We start from the raw sequence: 21,202 nt of genomic DNA on the forward strand, positions 1-21,202 counted from the left end.
TCTTGTCTCCTTTGGATCTCGTCGCTTCAACAGTCGCCTGGATGAGATCTGAGTCGGTCGCTCTAGTACTGCCAGGAAGAGTGGCTCAGTTTCGGTCCTTTCGGCGGTTATCCAGCCCACGCCCTTTTTCCAGGAAGAATAACATGCAAGATCAAAAGAAGAATCCTTTTTTATTTTTTTTAAAAGCATTGTGTGGTGCCTCTTCTTTCTGTCCTATATGACATCGGGCATGGAGAGACACTGCTTCACGCCGCTCAGTACAGTTGTTGATGCTACAAAATCTAATTTTCTTCTATGCCCCCAGATTGCACTGTGCACAACAACATTATCAAAGCATCACCTAGGTCAACCAATTTGGAAAGCCTTAGGATGACTGTGCACCCTGTTCTGCTTCGGTTGGATCATCAACTGTCCCAAGTTCTCTTTCGCCTTCGCAACATCTTGTTTTGCATGTTTTTTGACACTGCTCAGTCTAAGATTCTTCTTCCACAGGACAAGTTCTTCTCTTGCAACATGGCATTCGGGGACACACTCCAGTGTCAATCTGCCACTGGACCTGATGGTCTTTCATCTTGGAAATTCCCTTCATTCTTCAGTTTCACGCTCTGCTCCTTTAATAAGCCATTTCTTATTTTGGTTGTATTTATTTATTTTTTTTATTCTTTCCCTCTAGGTTCAGGGTGGATTGTCAGCTTGGTCGGCAGCCTAGACACCCCTTGAGGGTGTCAAGAATCCAGGTCGTATTCTGCACTGGGCTGCCTCCATTGCTGGTTACTTAACATTTCTACTTCCGCAGATGGCATGCCGGTAACCCTACTATATGTTGAAGAGGTGGCCCTGGGAATCGTCAGAGTCCGGACTAGACTCTAAAATGGCAGCTGCTATGCAGGACCTGATCCATGCTGTCAGGGACACCTTAAGAGTTAAGGCTGACTCAATCTCCCCTTCTCTAGGAGAGGTGTCTTTCCCACGCCACACATGCCAGAACCAAAACTATGCCATGGCGAATTTGAGGATCTCCTGTCTAAAGAATGCAAGCACCCTGACTGTCTCTTTCCCATCTCCAAGAGGACTGACCTGTTTCTTTTTCCGGAGGATCTGGTTGCAAAGTAAATTTTCTCTTCTACTCGGATCCGCCTGTGTCCAGGCCCTCCAACAGTACCACTCCTTCACCGTCAGATGCCCAGCATTCACCTCCTCCTGGGCCAGAAAAGCTTGCTCAGTTTGTGCTAAACGGATTTAGGAGGACCTGACTGACCTAGTCTCTTTTTGAGAATTTAAAAAAAGAAAAAGCTCATCGCAAAACAGCTAGGTTATAAACCGAGCATAATAGAAATACGCAATAAGTCAGAGCTGACGTCAGGAATTCACAGCAACGTAAGACAAAACAATGCGTCTGCAAGGGCATGTACAAACAGATAATACAGGAAATAATATCTAAGCAGTTAACCCATGGACGTCTAATGGGTAAATTAAGGACTATAGGTTTAAAAAGTATAGTTTGTAATTGGATTGAGAATTGGCTCAATCTGTCATTTACTGCGTAATCTCGCAAGATTACGCTTCCTCTGCTGTAACTACCACAGACAGAGTAACCAAGTGAAGAGATTGTGAATAGACATCCCGTGGAATGTCTATTCACTGTCTAACAACACTTCAGTATAGTTAATGTGTTCGTATAAGACAGCACATAGCGATCTAAAAGGATCCCTATGCGCTGAGTAAATGAATGGAGAGGAGTGCATGACTCTTATTGGTCTGCGTCATACACTCGTCTGTACAACGCCCACTTGGTCTAGAGTAAAAATACGCCCACTGGGGCATTAAGCAACTCCTTAGCCTAAATCTAAAATCGCTAATAAAGTGGTGAAAACAGATCGTTTTATTAAATAAAAAGCACTGCTGTCACCTACATTATAGCGCCGATCTCCTTATGTAGGAGATACGGCACTTATAATGTGGTGACAGAGCCTCTTTAACCCCTTCCCTCTTTGGCCACTTTTGACCTTCCTGACAGCCTCATTTTTCAAATCTGACGTGTCACTTTATGTGGTAATAACTCCGGAATGCTTTCACCTATCCAAGCGATTCTGAGATATTCTCGTGACACATTGCACTTTAAGTTACTGGCAAAATTTGCTCAATATGTTCAGTATTTAATTGTGAAAAACACCAAAATTTAGCGAAAAATTGCAAAAATTTGCATTTTTCTCAATTCAAATGTATCTGCTTGTAAGACAGGCAGTTATAATACACAAAATTCTTGCTAATTAACATCCCCCATATGTCTACTTTAGATTGGCATCGTTTTTTGAACATCCTTTTATTTTTCTATGACATCACAAGGCTTAGAACTTTAGCAGCAATTTGTCACATTTTCAAGAAAATTTAAAAAGGCTATTTTTACAGGGGCCAGTTGAGTTGTGAAGTGGCTTTGAGGGCCTTATATATTAGAAACCCCCAAAAAGTCACCCCATTTTAAAAACTTCACCCCTCAAAGTATTCAAAACGGCATTTAGAAAATGTCTTAACCCTTTACACATTTCACAGGAATTAAAGTAAAGTAGAGGTGAAATTTACAAATTTCATATTTTTTTTGCAGAAATAAATTTTGAATACAATTTTAACACAGAAGGTTTTACCAGAGAAATGCTACTCAATATTTGTTGCCCAGTTTCTGCAGTTTTAGGAAATATCCCGCATGTGACCGTAGCGTGCTAATGGACTGAAGCACCGGCATCAGAAGCAAAGGAACACCTAGTGGATTTTGGGGCCTTATTTTTGCTAGAATAAATTTTAGGCACCATGTCAGGTTTGAAGGGCTCTTGCGGTGCCAAAACAGTCAAAATCCCCCAAAAGTGACCCCATCTGGGAAACTACACACCTCAAGAAAATTATCTAGGGGTACAGTGAGCATTTTGACCGCACAGGTTTTTTACAGAAATTATTGGAAGTAGGCCGTGAAAATTAAAATCTACATTTTTTTCAAAGAAAATGTAGGTTTAGCTAATTTTTTCTCATTTCCACAAGGACTGAAGGAGAAAAAGCACCATAAAATTTGTAAAGCAATTTCTCCCGAGTAAAACAATACCCCACATGTGGTAATAAACGGCTGTTTGGACACACGGCAGGGCTTCGAAGGGATGGAGTGCCATTTGGCTTTTGGAGGAGAGGAATGGTTTGCGGAGGCCATGTCACATTTGCAAAGCCCCTGAGGGGAAAAAACAATGAAAACGCCCAAAAAGTGACACCATTTAGGAAACTACACCTCTTGAGGAATTCATCTAGGGGCGTAGTGAGCATTTTGACCCCACAGATGTTTCATAGAATTTATTAGAATTGGGCAGTGAAAATAAAAACAATCCTTTTTCTTCAATAAGACGTAACTTTAGCGCAAATTTTTTCATTTTCGCAACAAATAAAGGAAAAAAAAGAACCCAACATTTGTAAAGCAATTTCTCCCGAGTACGGCAATACCCCATATGTGGTCATGAACTGCTGTTTGGGCACACGGCAGGGCTCAGAAGGGAAGGACCGCCATTTGGAGTGCAGATGTTGCTGGATTGGTTTCTGGGCGCCTGTGGGCCCAAAACAGTGAAAACCCCTCAGAAGTGACCCAATTTTGGAAACTCCACCCCTCAATGCATTTACCTAGTGGTGTAGTAAGCATTTTAACCCTGCAGGTGTTTTGTAGAAATTAGTGTGAACTCGATGTTGCAGAGTGAAAATGGGATTTTTTTCCACAGCTATGTGGACAATATGTGGTGCCCTGCTTGTGCCACCATAACAAGACAGCCCTCTAATTATTATGCTGGGTTTCCTGGTTTTAGAAACACCCTACGTGGGGCACTAATCTTTTGCCTGGACAGTCGACCAGGCTCAGGAGTGAAAGCGTACCATGTAAAATTGAGGCCTAATTTGGCGATTTACAAAGTATTGGTTCACAACTGCAGAGGCTCAGATGTGAAATAATAAAATGAAACCCCTGAGAAGTGACCCCATTTGGAAACTACACCCCTCAAGGCATTTGTTAAGGGGTACTACACCCCACAGGTCTTTTCCATAAATGAATGCACTGCGGATGGTGCAAATTAAAAATGTATATTTTTCCCTAGATATGCCATTCAGTGGCAAATATGTCATGCCAAGCTTATGACTCTGGAGACACACACCCCAAAAATTGTTAAAAGGGTTCTCCCGGGTATGACGATGCCATATATGTTGAAGGAAACTGCTGTTTGGGCACGCTGTAGGTTTCAGAGCCGAGGGAGCACCATTTGGCTTTTGGAGAGCGGATTTTGCTTGGTACTATATTTGTTTGAGTATTGCTCGTGTTTCCATTTATAATGTGGGGGTACATGTAAGCGGGGCGGAGTATATAAGGGGCATAGTCAGGTGGTATAATAATGGGGTAAAAAAAAATAATAAAATAATCCATAGATGTGTGTTACGCTGTGAAGAATCATTTCTGCACAGGCCGGTGTCGCACTGATAAATGGTGTCATTTCTTATGCCCCTTTTGGTCCACACTCCGCACCTTTGTAGTTTGTGGAATTTTGCTGGGAAAGTTGTCCTGGTATAATACGGGCACCGTCGCTTCCAGCGGATATGTTTTGGGCTCTTACCTTCGTGGTTCCCTAATTTTAGGTCCTTGATAAATCGCCTCTTGAAACAGAAGAAATGTTCCCCTCGGGCACAACTGCATATTTTATTTCCTGACTTATTGGAGCCATAACTAATTTTATTTTTCATAGACGTAGCGGTATGAGGACTGGTTTGTTGCGGGACGAGCTGTAGTTATTATTGGTACCATTTTGGGGTACATGCAACTTTTTGATCACCTTTTATCCTATTTTTTGGGAGGCCAGGTAAACAAAAAAAACGCAATTCTGGCACAGCTTTTTTTAGGTTTTTTTATACAGCGTTCACCATGAGTCATAAATGAGATGTTAACTTTATTCTGCGGGACAGTACGATTCCGGCGATACCTAATTTATAGCACTTTTTTATGTTTTACAACTTTTTGCACAATAAAATTACTTTTGTAAAAAGAATGTATTTTTTCTGTCGCCAAGTTGTGAGAACCATAACTTTAATTTTTTTATCGACGGAGGTGTATGAGTGCTTGTTTTTTGCGCGACGTGCTATAGTTTTTATAGGTACCATCTTTGGATACGTGCGACTTTTTGATCACTTATTATTCTAATATTTGTAGGGCAAAGTGACCAAAAAACAAACTCTGGTAAAGTTTTTAAAGTTTTTTTTTTACGCTGTTCACCGCGTGCAATAAATAATATAATATTTTGATACCTCAGGTCGTTACGGTCGCGGCGATACCAAATACTTTATTATTATTTTTCAATAATAAAGGACTTGATAAGAGTAAAAGGGGGATTGTGTTTTATTTGATTACTTGAAACTTTTATTGTTTTCAAACTTTTTTATTTTTTGCACTTTTTTTTACACTTTTTTTTTTATACTTTTTTTTTACACTTTTTCTCAAGTCCCACTAGGGGACTTGAAGGTCCAACGGTCAGTTTTTTTTTTTCTAATACATTGCACTACCTATGTAGTGCAAATTATTAGATCTGTCAGTCATTCACTGACAGCAAGCCGATTAGGCTTCGCCTCCCGGCGGGGCCTAAATCTGCTTCCGTAATGGCAGAGCAGGAGACCATTGTGTCTCCTGTTGCCATAACAGCAGTCGACAGTCCTGATTGCTTGTCAGGGCTGGCGATCTGCTAGTAACCGCTACGATGCAGCAATCGCTTTCAATTGCTGCATCGAAGGGGTTAATGGCAGGGATCGGAGCTAGCTCCGGTTCCTGCCATTACAGGTGGATGTCAGCTGTACAGTACAGCTGACTTCCACCGCTGATGACGCCGGATCAGCTCCTGACCCGGCGCCATCTTGCCGGCAGCCACGGAAGCCGATCAGGCCCCGCCGCCGGGCGGATCTTGACCGGCTTCGGTGCTAGGCAGACCGGGAGGCCAGTATTAGGCCTCCGGTTGCCATTGCAGCCACCGGAACCCCGGCAATTTCATTGCTGGGGTTCTGATGAGCTGCAAACACCTTAAGTGCAGCGATCGCGTTTGAGCGCTGCACTTAAGGGGTTAATGGCGGGGATCGAAGCTAATTTCGGTCCCCGCCATTAGTCGGATGTCAGATACAGCTGAGATCCGACGATGATGGCACCGGCTCAGCTTCTGAACCGGTGCCAAACATTTGCCGTAAATGTACGGCATTTTGCTGGAAGTCAATGCTTTCCATGACGTACATTTACGGCAAATGTCGGGAAGGGGTTAATTAGACATATTTAACATTTCTAATATAGTGTCTGCTTACCTGTGCCAGTGTTTTCCTGTTCTCATCTGCAGTCACGTGACCGCACCCAGGGTACGTTTTTTATTTCCTGTGACGTACCGTTTCTTTGCTCAGCCAGCACTTCCGAGTGAGAAAGGCACGGCGCGTCATCAACTACATTTACAGGCAGTGGGCCGGGCGGATGTTTCATGAGCTCTTCAGAGCTCTGCCTCCTCTGGTCCCGCCGCCTGTAGACCTAGTTGATGACGCGCCATGTCTTTACATAGCAGGAAGTGCAGGCTGAGCAAAGACATGGAGCGTCATCAATCATAGTACACGCCCCCTCCTCCTGTCTCGTCGTCCACGCCTCCTCCTCCTGTCTCGTCGTCCACGCCTCCTCCTTCACTCTGAGCTCTCGCACTGAAGTGCATGTGAGAAGGAGGAGCGGAATCCCTAATCCCCGGCCACAGCATTGCCGAAGCTGTGGCCGGGGATTACGCTCCAGGAGAAGTCCCTCACTCCACTGTCTATATATGGACAGTGAACTGTGGGACTTCTGAGCCGTCCCCTACAGGAATGGGGGTAACTATGTACGGGGGGGGGGGGGTCGTGTGGCATTGCTTACAGGGTGGGGCCGTGTAGCATTGCTTCACTGTAAGACCCTGTTCACACTGAGTTTTTTTGCAGGCAGAAAATTCTGCCTCAAAATTCCATCTGGAATTTTGAGGCAGATTTTGATCTGCCTGCATGCAGTTTGCCACGTTTTTCACAGCATTTTTTCTGCCCGCGACCATTGAGCGCCGCTGGCAAAAACGCTGCGAAAACCACTTTCTCTGCTTCATCATTGATGACAGTGGGAAGTCGGAGGAGTAAACACCCAAAGATGGGGCATGTCGTATTTTTCGTCCGTTTTGACGTGGAAACTGCGTCGGGAAACGCGCCAAAAAATGTCCGAAAACTCCTATTGATTTCAATGGGTGGCGGGGGCGTTTTTTTTTTTCCTGCGAGCGGTAAAACCGGTCCGCCAGAAAAAAGCGACATGCCCCATCTTTGGGCGTTTACATCCCTGACCTCCCATTGACATCAATGAAAAGCAGAGAAAGCGTTTTTTGCTGCGTTGCCTGCAGCACTCAATGGCCGCGGACAAAAAAGCGGCGTACAGGCTGCTCAAAATCTGCCTCAAAATTCAAGACAGAATTTTCTGCCAGCAAAAAACTCAGTGTGAACAGGGCCTAATACAGGAACAGATCCAGCAGCAGGTTAGGAAAATGTGCTGATTGGATGGTGTGTACCAAGATGTCTGACATAGGTGGAGTGGGCAGACTTACATTTATCAGGCAGTGAAAGGGGTGGGGGAGGGAGATGGGTGCCTGTACTTAGATCAGAGATAGATGGTCGCGCAAAGGATAATGATTATTAATGTGTAGGACAGTGTGCAGGGAGGGAGCTGCCTGGAATTAGCAGGGAAAGACCTGTGACAGAGGGGCGTGGCAGTATGCAAATAGGAGGGGGATGCAAGCTGTCTCCTCAGATGCAGCAAGGGATCATGGGTATGGTGGGTTACAAGACAGGAAACCGCCCGGACCAGAAGCAAGGGATGTAAAGAAACAGCAGCAGCGACGATGGAGATCAAACAGAAACTGGTTAGAAGTTTAATGGGGGTTATCAGGGAAGGCAAGCCAAGGCTGGGGGACACTTTTTTTAGATTTTTTTTTTTTTTTACCGTGGACAATCCCTTTGACATTGCATGCGGTTATTAATCAGCTGCCAGCCCGCAAGGTATTGTCGTGTTTTAAGAGGCATGGACTTGTGGGACAGGGATATAATATTACCACTTTACAAAGCATTAGTGAGGCCTCATCTAGAATATGCAGTTCAGTTCTGGGCTCCAGTTCATAGAAAGGATTCCCTGGAGTTGGAAAAAATACAAAGAAGAGCAACGAAGCTATTAGGGGCATGGAGAATCTAAGTTATGAGGAAAGATGAAAAGAACTAAACCTATTTAGCCTTGAAAAAAGACGACTAAGGGGGGACATGATTAACTTATATAAATATATGAATGGCACATACAAAAAATATGGTGAAATCCTGTTCCATGTAAAACCCCCTCAAAAAACAAGGGGACACTCCCTCTGTCTGGAGAAAAAAGGTTCAAGCTGCAGAGGCGACAAGCCTTCTTTACTGTGAGAACTGTGAATCTATGGAATAGCCTACCGCAGGAGCTGGTCACAGCAGGGACAGTAGATGGCTTTAAAAAAGGCTTAGATAATTTCCTAGAACAAAAAAATATTAGCTCCTATGTGTAGAAATTTTCCCCTTCCCTTTTCCCATCCCTTGGTTCAACTTAATGGACATGTCGTATTTTTTTGTTTTTTGTTTTTTTTAAACCGTACTAACGATAACTCTAACTTCACTGCAAATGGTATTGTACAATGGGGTATAAGGTAAAAATAATGACCTATAAGCATATATTCAGCGGTTATCCAACCTTCAAAGTTGACTTCAGCCTGAGAGACCGCAGAAAGAATGTCCCAAAAGTTCAAATTGTTTCTATTAGTTTACACATTAAGTAATGCAATCAATGTACATGAAATTTACAGGTAGATATATCAGTCAATCAGGACCATCTGCTATGCGGGCGATGATACCAAAAGTGCAGGCATGGAATAAAAAGGGTTATCGCATTAGAATCACCAGAACTTGACTGGCACCTGGCCTCTCATTTTAAGAACGCCTCAAAATTCTTATGTGGGGCCTTTCTGGCGTAAAACCTATTTTGCTACCAGAGTAATGACTAATTCAGTATCTATACGCCGCTCGCTTTGGCTAAAACACTGGGCAGCGGTTACTGCTTCTAAAAAGACTTACCAGTCTCCCTTTTACTAGAGGCAGACTTTTTGGGAGATATCTGGGCGAGCTTGTTTTTGAGGCCACTGGTGGCAAGTCCCTTACTGCCTCCGAGCAGCCATTGATACCAACAGCCTTCCCAAAAGTTCTGCACCATTTGCAACTTTCCCCTCTGAGGCTGGAGAGGAGGACAGTCTGTCCCACAGCTTTTCATATTAACCCTTTCAGGACCAAGGGTCATCGATGCCTAAATTTAAAGTTTTGGCATACATTCTTTTAAACTGCCATAACTGTTAAACTACTTTGGATAACGTAACAATTTTTTTTGGTTTTTTTTTAGAACAAATCACACTTTCAAAAAATACAGTTTTACTACATATGCAACACATTTTATATTACAAACAATTGATCCAAAAAGTATTTTTTTGCTTTTTAAGTTCACTCTAATTGCTAAAAAAAACACGTTTTTTTTTATAACTGTTCACGTATAATGAATTGTGATTTACTCGCCAAACTGCACTACAGATCACTCATCAGAACAAATTAAAATAAATGAATTGTGAAAAAAATTATTAAATGACACTAAATAGTTAATGTTTTAATTCACTAACAATTTGTTATCAAGCTAACTAACCTACTATTCCTGCCTGCCTATTCTAAAATCGGGAATACAGAGTATATAGTTTCTATATACTTTGTAAATGTATGTGTTTATATATGTGTGTGTATATATATGTGTGTATATATATATATATATATATATGTATGTATGTATATATACACACACACACACACACACACACACACACACACACACACACACACACATGTCTTTTTCACTTTTCTTCTGTCTTCTCCCGATCAGTCTCCTTCTCTAACGCTGTGTCAGAGTGAAGGAGGCTGACAGGAGATGACAAACGCGAAAAGTTTGTTCGTAAACAAACTTTTTAGAGATCACCATGATTGGTTAATCATGGTGATAACATGCTTACCAGCCGAGACAACTGACCTAGCCGGCATCCGAGTGCTTTTCACAGCGCTATGCCGGCTGGAGCAGAGATCTGTAAATTCACGCCCTGGCTGCACGGGGTATATGCGAATAGGATGTGAATCTCCAGATTGTCGGCATGAAAGGGTTAATGAATACATTGTACTTTTTTTTTTTTTTTTGCTTCCCACCCTAGGGAAGGGTCCCTCCACAATGTAAATGTAGTCTGCACATTTAAAAATGTACCTTAACCAGGCTTTTTTTTCCATTCAAGAAGGTCCTGGGTCTGGTCTGGCAGCATCCAAAGCTACCATAGTTGCTGGATTTGGTCCACCATTGGCAAGGCATATCTGGCATCGAGCATCTCTTCCGGGTGATGGCCCATTATGGGTGTCTCTTGGGTAGTACAGCTCAATTAATGTATAAGGCTGCTAGCTGGTCTTCCCTCCACTCCTTCTCAAAGTTCTGTACCAAGGTTTTCCAGGCAGTGGTGCACTGACAGACTGTCAGTCTTTTTCCCTACCATAGTGACTGCTTTGGGATGTCCCAAGGTCATCCATCATCTGTGTCTCAAATAGGACATGGACAAGAAAACAGGATTGTTTTTTTTTTTAGTGACCGCAACGTATACCCAAGGTCATCCCCTGTGTCCCTTAATCAATGTGACAAATGGATTGTATGGTGACTAGTAACAAATCCCATTTTCACAAAGTTCTACGGGGTGTACGCATTCACATCCTCAGCTGTTTCTCTTGGTCGCTAGGCCTTTTATTTTTTTTGTTCTTTTTACTGAGGAATGCTTTGAAAAGTCCTATTTGTCCCAATGGCACGATTTGAGAAATTATTTGAGTAATCGCCTTTCTTAATGTCTTTATTTTTCATCTAGCTATATGAGGAACATGACACTGATCTGTGTTTACCATTCTAAAGCTGGGCTCACGTTTCCGCAATGTTTATGCAGCAAAATACGCAAGTGTTACGTGCAGGTTTTGCTGTGAATTTCACTCCTACATTGAAATGTTGATCATTTGCAGGATCTTAGTGACACCTGCTACTTCCTCTATTTGCAGAACATTGCGACGTGCCCTTCTTACTGTTGCAATTTCAGTGTTGAGGAGTGTATGTAGAAGCAGCAGCATGGAGGAAACTATACAGCAGTAATGAGTAGTGTAGGTGAGAATCCGGCCCTGGGGTGAGCGTATTTGTGGGTCTCTTCTTCTGGTCTGTTCCCCCTCCCTTTTCCATAGATTTCTAATGGCAGCTGTAATTTGCTCCTTCAGTAAACTAAGAGACAGTCTTGTCTAAGACTAGAGAGAGAAAGCAGTAAATTCAGAGTGAGTGAACAGTCGGGAAGGTAGGGAGCCTGATAAGAGTAGAGTGAGAGGCATTTATCTGTAATAGGATAAATTACAAAGTTTCTTATATTAACTTTAAACTATTTATGCCAAGTTTGTTCAAAGAGTAGTGCCTGTTTAATAAACTTTCTAAATAGTCTTCATTAAAAAATTTCTACCATTTTGCTGCTGTAGTCTGTGCAGCTTCTGTAGAGAAATGGGTGCGCTGCTGATTCTAACTCCAATCTGTAGGTCCAGTTCTGACAGACTAAAGTAATTTTCTACATGGCAAATCTGAGCGTAGATAGGAAGAAAGCAGAGGGGGTATCACACCGGCTAGTGTAGAGCGAAAGCGGTGTTGATACAAGAGAGCCAGTGAAGGCGACAGCAGCCCAGAGTCCCAGACCTCAAATCCAGTATATATTACATAGGAGAAAAGCTAGAGCAGCTTGCAAACTGAATATCGGGGTGTCTGAAAATGAACAGAGGAATGAAAACTGCTGCCTAAAACTTAATGCACATTTTTTTTCTTTAGGTAACCACTAATAATAATAATAAAAATATATATATATATATATATATATATATATATATATATAATGTGTATATGTTGGTTGGTTTGCAAGTCCGAATATTATGCTGTGTTTCTCAAACTCTGAATCTGGTGTGAGACCAGCTCTTTCAGTTTTTTTATTTTTATCGATAGTTCAATCGAAGAGGATCTGAATAAAAAGAAAGTATTGGATGATAAACTTCAAAATCAGCAGTCTGTAAAAAAAGATGACGAAGTTACAGTCGAGGAAGAAGAAAAACAAAGCGAAGCCAACAAAAAGGAAGCTGAACCTAAGAAGAAAGTTGCAGGCAAAGTTGATTCCGATTCTGAAGAGGACGATCAGGAAGAAGAAAAGGTGTGGGTTTTATTGTGTAGGTGTATAGGTTAGCTCAAGCAATTTTAAGAGCATTACAACTGCCTGATTAATATGGAGTCTTGCAAGTTTGAGTAGGGATAGCCAGCTGAGGGACTGTGCAGTGAGTGGCTATAAATAACAATTGAGTTTGGCTAAACATTCTGATGAGCTTGCATTTTGGATCGTGTATTCTGCAAGAGTTTAGTCACACTTTTCACAGTAGCATGTACTCTACGGGTAGAGAAGTGTCACCAAACCCCGCTTAGCTGCAACTAGGAAGAACTGTTGCATCACAATCTCATGTAAAGCACTCGCAACTCCGTGTATTCAGGTGGACAAACTATAGTAAAATAGTAGTCTCTGCAGCCCTAGCTTTAAAGGGAGTATGTCAGTAGATTTTACGCTGCCTAATGGCTGACACTGCTCAGTAGTAATTGGGTAACTGTTTAGGGACATACCTGTGTTACTGCTTGCATTAGTGGAAAATAAGTTGGTCTCTGCAGTGCGCATGGCAGAAAACAAAACATTTTATTTATTCTTTCCAAGTAATTAATGCAGGTACACAGGTATGTTCCATTACCCAACAGCTACCTAGCGGTGTCAGCCGTTTGATAGTGTAAAATTTACTGATAGACTCCCTTTAACCCCTTCCCACCGCAGCCATTTTTCGGGTTTTCACTCCCTCCCCACCTTACAAAAGCTGTAAAAACTGTTTCATTTGCTATCAATATTTCAATATTGCTGTATGAGGGCTTGTTTTTTTGCGGGATGAGTTGTAGATTTTCATGGCACCATTTATTGTATCACATAATGTAGTGGGAACAAAGTATTTGGGGGTGTAATGGGAGAAAAAAGTGATTCCTCAATCTTCTGTGTGGTTTTGTTTTTACGGAGTTCACCGTGTGGTAAAAACTGCATGTTAACTTTATTCTGCGGGTCAATACAATTACAGCGAACCCAAATTTAAAAAACTTGGTTTAAAAATAAAATGTTAGTTGTGTCGCCATATTCATAGAGCCATAACTTTTTTTTTTTTTTTTTCCCGTCTATTTAGTGCCATTAGGGCTTATTTTTTGCGGGGCGAACTGTAGTTTCTATTGGTACCATTTTGGGGTACATGAGACTTTATGATCACTTTTTATTTAATTTTTTGTGGGAGAAGTGACAACAAAACAGCAATTCTGACGGTTTTTATTATTTACGGTGTTCACAGTGTGGACTAAATAATTATATATTGTAAAACTTCAGGCTTTCACGGACGCGTTGATTGCAGTTATGTTAATTTTTTTATTTCTAAATTTTTCCTTTATCAGGCAGAGGCTGCCACGCTAACCAACGGCACCCCCCCCCCCCAATCTCACCGTGGGTGGGGGGCGTTGGAACGTTACAGGGTGTCACCCCCCCCCCCTCCAAGTTTTCTGTGATTTTAAATGCCTGTGAGCCCACTCCATACCCACCCCCCCCCCCCCATTACCTTTACACCACCCATCTTGTACTAACTTTTTATCTACTTGTTTTCGTGAAACTAACATTTTGCTGGTCTTCTATTATCAGAGAGCAATGCATTGTGGGAGTTTAGATAATAGAACTAAGCTATGTCACACGTCTGACAGTTTTGCGGTTTTCGAAAGATTGGTCCTTGAAAACAAATTATATATATATATATATATATATATATATATATATATTCTCTGAATGGAAATGACTTGAAATTGTCAGGTCCGTATTTCACACTGAATAACCACCTCTGTAAATTGAAAGCTGAAGGCATGCCTGGAAAGAAGTACACCACACAAATGTCTGAGGTACAGCTTCAATGTCAGCCAGGAGGAACTGAACTTTATTCAGAACAAAGAAACACACACAGAGAAGACACATGCCCCTCCCTATAGATGTGTGACTTGCTTAAATTCTATTCGCTCCCCAGCTGTAACTTTTCCTATACATTATTCTGCACACTCCTCTTTGCATTCCAGGGGGCGGTGTCTTCCATAGGTGTGTCCGACATGAACAAAGAACTTGTTATATATATCAGTATATTACACAAAGAACTGAAATGTATATACATATGTGTGAGGATAATATTTTTCAGACAATATACATAGTAATGATCCCTGACAAAATAACCATCTGTAAAGAAATACTAAAGTAAAGTTACTCAACTTTTTTTATGTTCCTTTAGACTGAAATGCTTTACCCATTAACAAATCACTCACTTGAGAAATACTGGAATTAATGTTTTTGTTTTTTTTTTTAATAGAAGGGTAAGACTGGAAAATCTTCCCAACCTGCTCAAAAGAGAGGCTTGAAGGTTATACATGAAAAAGAAGTTGACAAGAAGAGGAAAGCAGAAGAAATAGTCGAGGTGGAAAGGTGAATAACTCCACATTGAAATTTGTGACTCTCACAAATTAACCCTTTAACCCCTTTACGACGTGCAGGAGTTAATTCCCGCGAAAGGACGGCTATATCTGTCCTCTGATCGCGTGGGTACCGCCAGTGTATCCCCACGATCAGCGGCAGGAGCATGGCCTAATTGCCTGTCCGTTTTACTCTGACATGCAATAATGCGTTGGCATAGGAAGTATACCAAAGCATTATATAAGCGATCAGAAGATCGCATAGTGAAGTCCCCTGGTGGGACTAAAAAGAAAATGTAAAGCAGTTAAAGTTTGTGAACAGTGGTTTTATTTAGTAAGTGTCTAAACAAATAGCACATACACATATATGGTATCCCCGCGATCGTAACGACTTGAACAATAAAATGAAAACACTAAACAGCCGGATGAACGGCGTCCAAGAAAAATGCAAAAAACTGCAAAATTCTCTTCTCCCATTCCCCCCCCCCCATAAAAAAATTAATAAAAGTTAATCTAGAAGTCCTATGTACCCCAAAATAGTACTAATGAAAACTACACTTTGGCCCGCAAAAATCATGCCCACATACGGCCACATTGACAAAAAAATAAAAACGCTACGGCTCTTGGAATGCGGCGATGCAAAAACAAGTAATTTTTTTTCTAAAAGGGTTTTTATTGTGCAAACTTAGGAAAACCTATAAAACCTTTACATATTTGGTATCCCCGTAATCGTGCCGACCTATAGAATAAAGTTTAACATGTTGTTTACGCTGCATAGTAAACGGCGTAAATTTCTAACGTGATCAATGCTGGAATAGCTGCTTATTTTCAATTCGCTCCTAAAATAAAGTTAATAAAAATGAATCGATTTATATTATAAGCATCTAAAAATGATACAATTAAATACAACTCGTCCCGCAAAAAACAAGCCCTTATACGACTATGTCGACGGAATAAAACAAAAAAATTACGACTCTTGGTATGCGACCGTGAAAAAACAAAAAAAAAATTCCTTGGGGTTAAGGACCAGTCCATCTTTTTTTCGTTTAACTTTTTCCCCCTCCGCCTTTACAAGAGCCATAAGTTGTTTTTTTTTTCGCAAAGACATTTTTCCGCAAGAGGGGCTTCTTTCTTGCAGCACGAGTTGTACTTTTTTTATCGGTACCATTTAATATACTGAAAAAATGTCTTTGTGGGGTGGAAGATAGCTATAAATACAGCAATTCCTCCATTGTCTTTTGGGTTTTGTTTTTACGGTGTACGTAGAGTGGTAGAAATGACCCAGTAAATGCTTTCTGCTGGTCAATGCGATACCAGATTTATGTAGGTTTTTCTTTTTGTTTTTGTTTTTTTGTTTTTTACGTTTATAAAATATTCTGAGAGCCATAACTTTTTTTTTTTTTTTTTTCTCATTGCTGGATCTTGAGGGCTTCTATTTTTTGGGGCAAGCAAAATCCTATTGGAACTATTTTCATACGTACGATTCTGATCCCAAAATTTTTTAGAAAAAGTGAAGAGTCAAGGAGACAACCTTTTTGGCCGTTTTTTTTTTTTTTTTTTTTGAATTGCATTCACCCAGCGGGATAAATAAAAATTTGTTTTACTTTAACCTTTAGTGACCTCCCCTAGTTTTTGGTCACTGACCATCCGTATTCTGATGCATGAGCATTTTATAGCGCTGCATCAGACTAAAGCAGTGCCACTGGGAGGCGTAAAAGCTCCCTTCTCTGCTACCAGTGGTAGCTGAGGGCTTGGAGCAATGTCTGGGGACCGTTGTATGCGGTCTTCAAACATGTGATCGCCGGTATTCAACGAATATCAGCGCTTGGTTCTAATACTGTATAAAGTAAACATACGTGCTTTGTTTTTTTTTTAGATCTCTAAACATGAATGTTTGGTGATGAGATGAAAAAAAAATTACTTTTAGGCCCCCGCAGCTCCCAATCACTTCTCCTGCCCCCCCCCCCCCCTTAAGATAGAAATCAAAATGGCGCACGCATGCGCAGTAAATGCACAGGAGAATCTGCCTGGCGATTTCCAGGCATCAGCAGAGCGGTCGCAAGTTTGACTGGTATGATTTTTTTTCTAAGTTGCTCATAGGAGACCAGGCCCTGGACTTACTTGTCCAGGAGACAAATTTATATGCCAGCCAATTTTGTTACAAAAGAAAATCACAGGTTTTACTATGCCAGAGCATGGATCCCCATAATCTCTGAAATAAAAAAATTAGGGAATTATCCTGGTTTGGTAAAAAAACAAAACAATATGGTTCTAGGGGGCTACCAGTGCTATCCGCAGGACCCCTGTATTTGCAGCCGTTAATTTTACACTTCTTTATTTTTTTACTTGTCCCACTAGGGGACTTGAGGGCAGGAGGCCCTGATCGCTATTCTAATACACTGCACTACATGCGTAATGCAGTGTATTCGAACTGTCAGCTACTCACTGACAGCAAGCATAGTGGGTCCTGACTTTGTCAGGTCCCACTAGGCTTCCGTCGATGGCATAGCCAGACGCCATTGTTAGGCGTCCGGTTGCCATAGTCACCATCGCCGGCCGCTATCGTGTAACTTAACCCCTAACAAGCCGCGATCCCTATTGAACGCGGCTTTTAAGGGGTTAATCAGCGGGGACACAGCGATCGGTCCCCGCTGTAGGAGCTGCGGCAACTGCTGTACGAGACAGCAGTCACAGCTCCTGCATGCGTCGGGAAGATGGCCGTTACTCCCGTGACATATTATTAGGTCATGGAGCGCGAACGATACAGCTACCATGACCTAATAGTATGTCCAGGAGCGGGAAGGGGTTAATATTTGCCTGTCAGAATCAAGATGTACTGCTCGTGCAAGCGATCTAACGATCGCTGGTGGAAGCCCCTTAGGGGGACTAATAAAAAAAAAAGTAAGAATGAGTTGAATAAAGTTTTTGTTTTTTGTTTTTTTGTGTAACAAAAAAAAAATGCTCAAAAAAACCCTTTTCTTATTTTCCCCTAGAGCATAGTAAAAAAAGAAATAAATAAACATAATTGGTATCGCCGCGTCCGTAAAAGTCTGAACGATTACAGTATATCATTATTTAACCCGCACGGTGAACGCCGTGAAAAAAAGAATAAAAAACTCAACGGCAGAATCTCTATTTTTTTTGGTCACCTAATCTCCCACAAAAAATGAAATAAGTGATCAAACTGTCGCATGTACACCAAAATTGTATTAAAAACTACAGCTTATCCCACAAAAAATAAGCCCTAATACCTCTTAATCGACGGAAAACTAAAATAGTTATGACTCTCGCAATTTGACGACATAAATTTTCTTTTTTACACTTTGGTTTTTACTTGTAAAACTAGTAAAATATAGAAAAAACTATATATATATTTGGTATCGCCGTAATCGTATTGACCCACAGAAAAAAGTTAACATGTTGTTTTGGCCTTCCAGATGAAGCCGATTATTCAAATCTGATGTCACTTTATGTGGTAATAACTCTGGAATGCTTTTACCTATACAAGTGATTCTCAGACCTATTGTACTTTTTGTTAGTGAAAAAATATGGTCAATAAATTCAATATTTATTTGTAAAAAAAAACGCCAAGATTTAGAGAAAATTTGCAAAAATGTGCATTTCTCTAAATTTAAATGGATCTACTTGTAAAACAGATAGTAATACCACACAACATACAGTGGAGGAAAAGTATTTGATCCCTTGCTGATTTTGTAAGTTTGCCCACTGTCAAAGACATGAACAGTCTAGAATTTTTAGGATAGGTTAATTTTACCAGTGAGAGATAGATTATATATAAAAAAAAAAAAAGAAAATCACATAATCAAAATTATATATATTTATTTGCATTGTGCACAGAGAAATAAGTATTTGATCCCCTACCAACCATTAAGAGTTCAGCCTCCTCCAGACCAGTTACACGCTCCAAATCAACTTGGTGCCTGCATTAAAGACAGCTGTCTTAAATGGTCACCTGTATAAAAGACTCCTGTCCACAGACTCAATTAATCAGTCTGACTAACCTCTACAACATGGGCAAGACCAAAGAGCTTTCTAAGGATGTCAGGGACAAGATCATAGACCTGCACAAGGCTGGAATGGGCTACAAAGCCATAAGTAAGACGCTGGGTGAGAAGGAGGCAACTGTTGCTGCAATAGTAAGAAAATGGAAGACATACAAAATACTGTCAATCGACATCGATCTGGGGCTCCATGCAAAATCTCACCTCGTGGGGTATCCTTGATCCTGAGGAAGGTGAGAGCTCAGCCGAAAACTACACGGGGGGGAACTTGTTAATGATCTCAAGGCAGCTGGGACCACAGTCACCAAGAAAACCATTGGTAACACATTACACCGTAATGGATTAAAATCCTGCAGTGCCCGCAAGGTCCCCCTGCTCAAGAAGGCACATGTACAGGCCCGTCTGAAGTTTGCAAATGAACATCTGGATGATTCTGAGAGTGATTGGGAGAAGGTGCTGTGGTCAGATGAGACTAAAATTGAGCTCTTCGGCATTAACTCAACTCGCCGTGTTTGGAGGAAGAGAAATGCTGCCTATGACCCAAAGAACACCGTCCCCACTGTCAAGCATGGAGGTGGAAACATTATGTTTTGGGGGTGTTTCTCTGCTAAGGGCACAGGACTACTTCACCGCATCAATGGGAGAATGGATGGAGCCATGTACTGTCAAATCCTGAGTGACAACCTCCACCAGGACATTAAAAATAGCTCGTGGCTGGGTCTTCCAGCACGACAATGACCCGAAACATACAGCCAAGGCAACAAAGGAGTGGCTCAAAAAGAAGCACATTACGGTCATGGAGTGGCCTAGCCAGTCTCCAGACCTTAATCCCATCGAAAACTTATGGAGGGAGCTGAAGATCCGAGTTGCCAAGCGACAGCCTCGAAATCTTAATGATTTACAGATGATCTGCAAAGAGGAGTGGGCCAAAATTCCATCTAACATGTGTGTAAACCTCAACATCAACTACAAAAAACGTCTGACTGCTGTGCTTGCCAACAAGGGTTTTGCCACCAAGTATTAAGTCTTGTTTGCCAAAGGGATCAAATACTTATTTCTCTGTGCACAATGCAAATAAATATATATAATTTTGACAATGTGATTTTCTGTTTTTTTTTTTTTTGTTATATAATCTATCTCTCACTGGTAAAATGAACCTAGCCTAAAAATTCTAGACTGTTCATGTCTTTGACAGTGGGCAAACTTACAAAATCAGCAAGGGATCAAATACTTATTTCCTTCACTGTACTTACTAGTTTATATTTCCCATATGTCTACTTTGTTTGCATCATTTTTATGAACATCCTTTTATTTTTTTAGGACGTTACAAGGCTTAGAACTTTAGCAGCAATTTCTTATATTTTCAAGACTATTTTTTCAGGGACCAGTTCAGTTCTGAAGTGGCTTTGAGGGCATTATATATTAGAAAGTCACCATAAATCACCCCATTTTGAAAACGTCACCCCTCAAAGTATTCAAAACAGCATTCAGAAAGTGTTTTAACCCTTTAGGCGTTTCACAGGAATTAAAGCAATGTAGAGGTGAAATTTACAAATTTCATTTTTTTTTTTTTTCCAAAATTCATTTGTAATACATTTTTTCCCTGTACCACAGAAGGTTATACCCAACAAACGCAACTCAATATTTATTGCCCAGATTCTGCAGTTTTTAGAAATATCCCACATGTGGCCCTAGCGTGCTAATGCACTGAAACACCGGCCTCCAAAGTAAAGGAGCACCTAGAGGATTTTGGGGCCTTATTCCTTTTTAGAATATATTTTAGGCACCATGTCGGGTTTGAATAGGTCTTGTGGTGCTAAAACAGTAAAGACACCCTTCCCCCCCCCCCCCCCCCAAAGTGACCCATTTTGGAAACCACACACCCCAAGGAATTTATCTAGGGGTACAGTTAGCATTTTGAACCCACAGTTTATTTGCTACATTTATATGAATTCGTATGTGAAGATGAAAATCTACTTTTTTTTCTGAAAAAACATAGAAAAGCAATTTCTTCCGATTTTATAGCAATACCGTATGTGGTAATATACTGCTGTTTGGACCCACAGCAGGGCTCAGAAGGGAAGGAGCACCTTTTGGATTTCTAATTTTGCTGGAATAGCTTTCAGTGCCGTGTCGGGTTTGCAATGCACTGGAGGGATGAAAACAGTGGAAACCCCCCAGAAGTGACCCAATTGTGGAAACTACCCCTAAAAAAAATTCCTTGAGGTGTGTAAAGTTAGCATTTTGACCCCACAGTTGTTTTGCTGAATTCATTGGAGTTAGTCTGTAAAAGTAAAAATCTACTTTTTTTGCTGAAAAACTTAGACTTTTTTTTTTTTAAATTTTACAAGGAATTAAGGAGAAAAAGCAGCCCAACATTTGTAAAACCATTTCTGCCAATTACGTAAATACGCCATATATGGTAATAAAGTGCAGTTTG

The 21,202-nt window shown here is 41.1% G+C and overlaps 1 protein-coding gene across 3 annotated transcripts in view; it reads left to right on the plus strand.

The window, feature by feature from the left end:
- The window catches only part of PSIP1 (PC4 and SRSF1 interacting protein 1), a 184,845-nt gene that overhangs the window by 97,878 nt on the left and 65,765 nt on the right, over positions 1 to 21,202 (plus strand). For all 3 annotated transcript variants that reach the window (XM_075826692.1, XM_075826707.1, XM_075826698.1), the window contains 2 exons: positions 12,179 to 12,380; positions 14,641 to 14,753. In XM_075826692.1, the coding sequence (XP_075682807.1) occupies positions 12,179 to 12,380; positions 14,641 to 14,753 (315 nt within the window). The remainder of the gene's footprint in view (positions 1 to 12,178; positions 12,381 to 14,640; positions 14,754 to 21,202) is intronic.

Source organism: Rhinoderma darwinii, chromosome 1 (genome assembly GCF_050947455.1).
Source record: "Rhinoderma darwinii isolate aRhiDar2 chromosome 1, aRhiDar2.hap1, whole genome shotgun sequence".
In the NCBI taxonomy this organism is placed as follows: domain Eukaryota; kingdom Metazoa; phylum Chordata; class Amphibia; order Anura; family Rhinodermatidae; genus Rhinoderma; species Rhinoderma darwinii.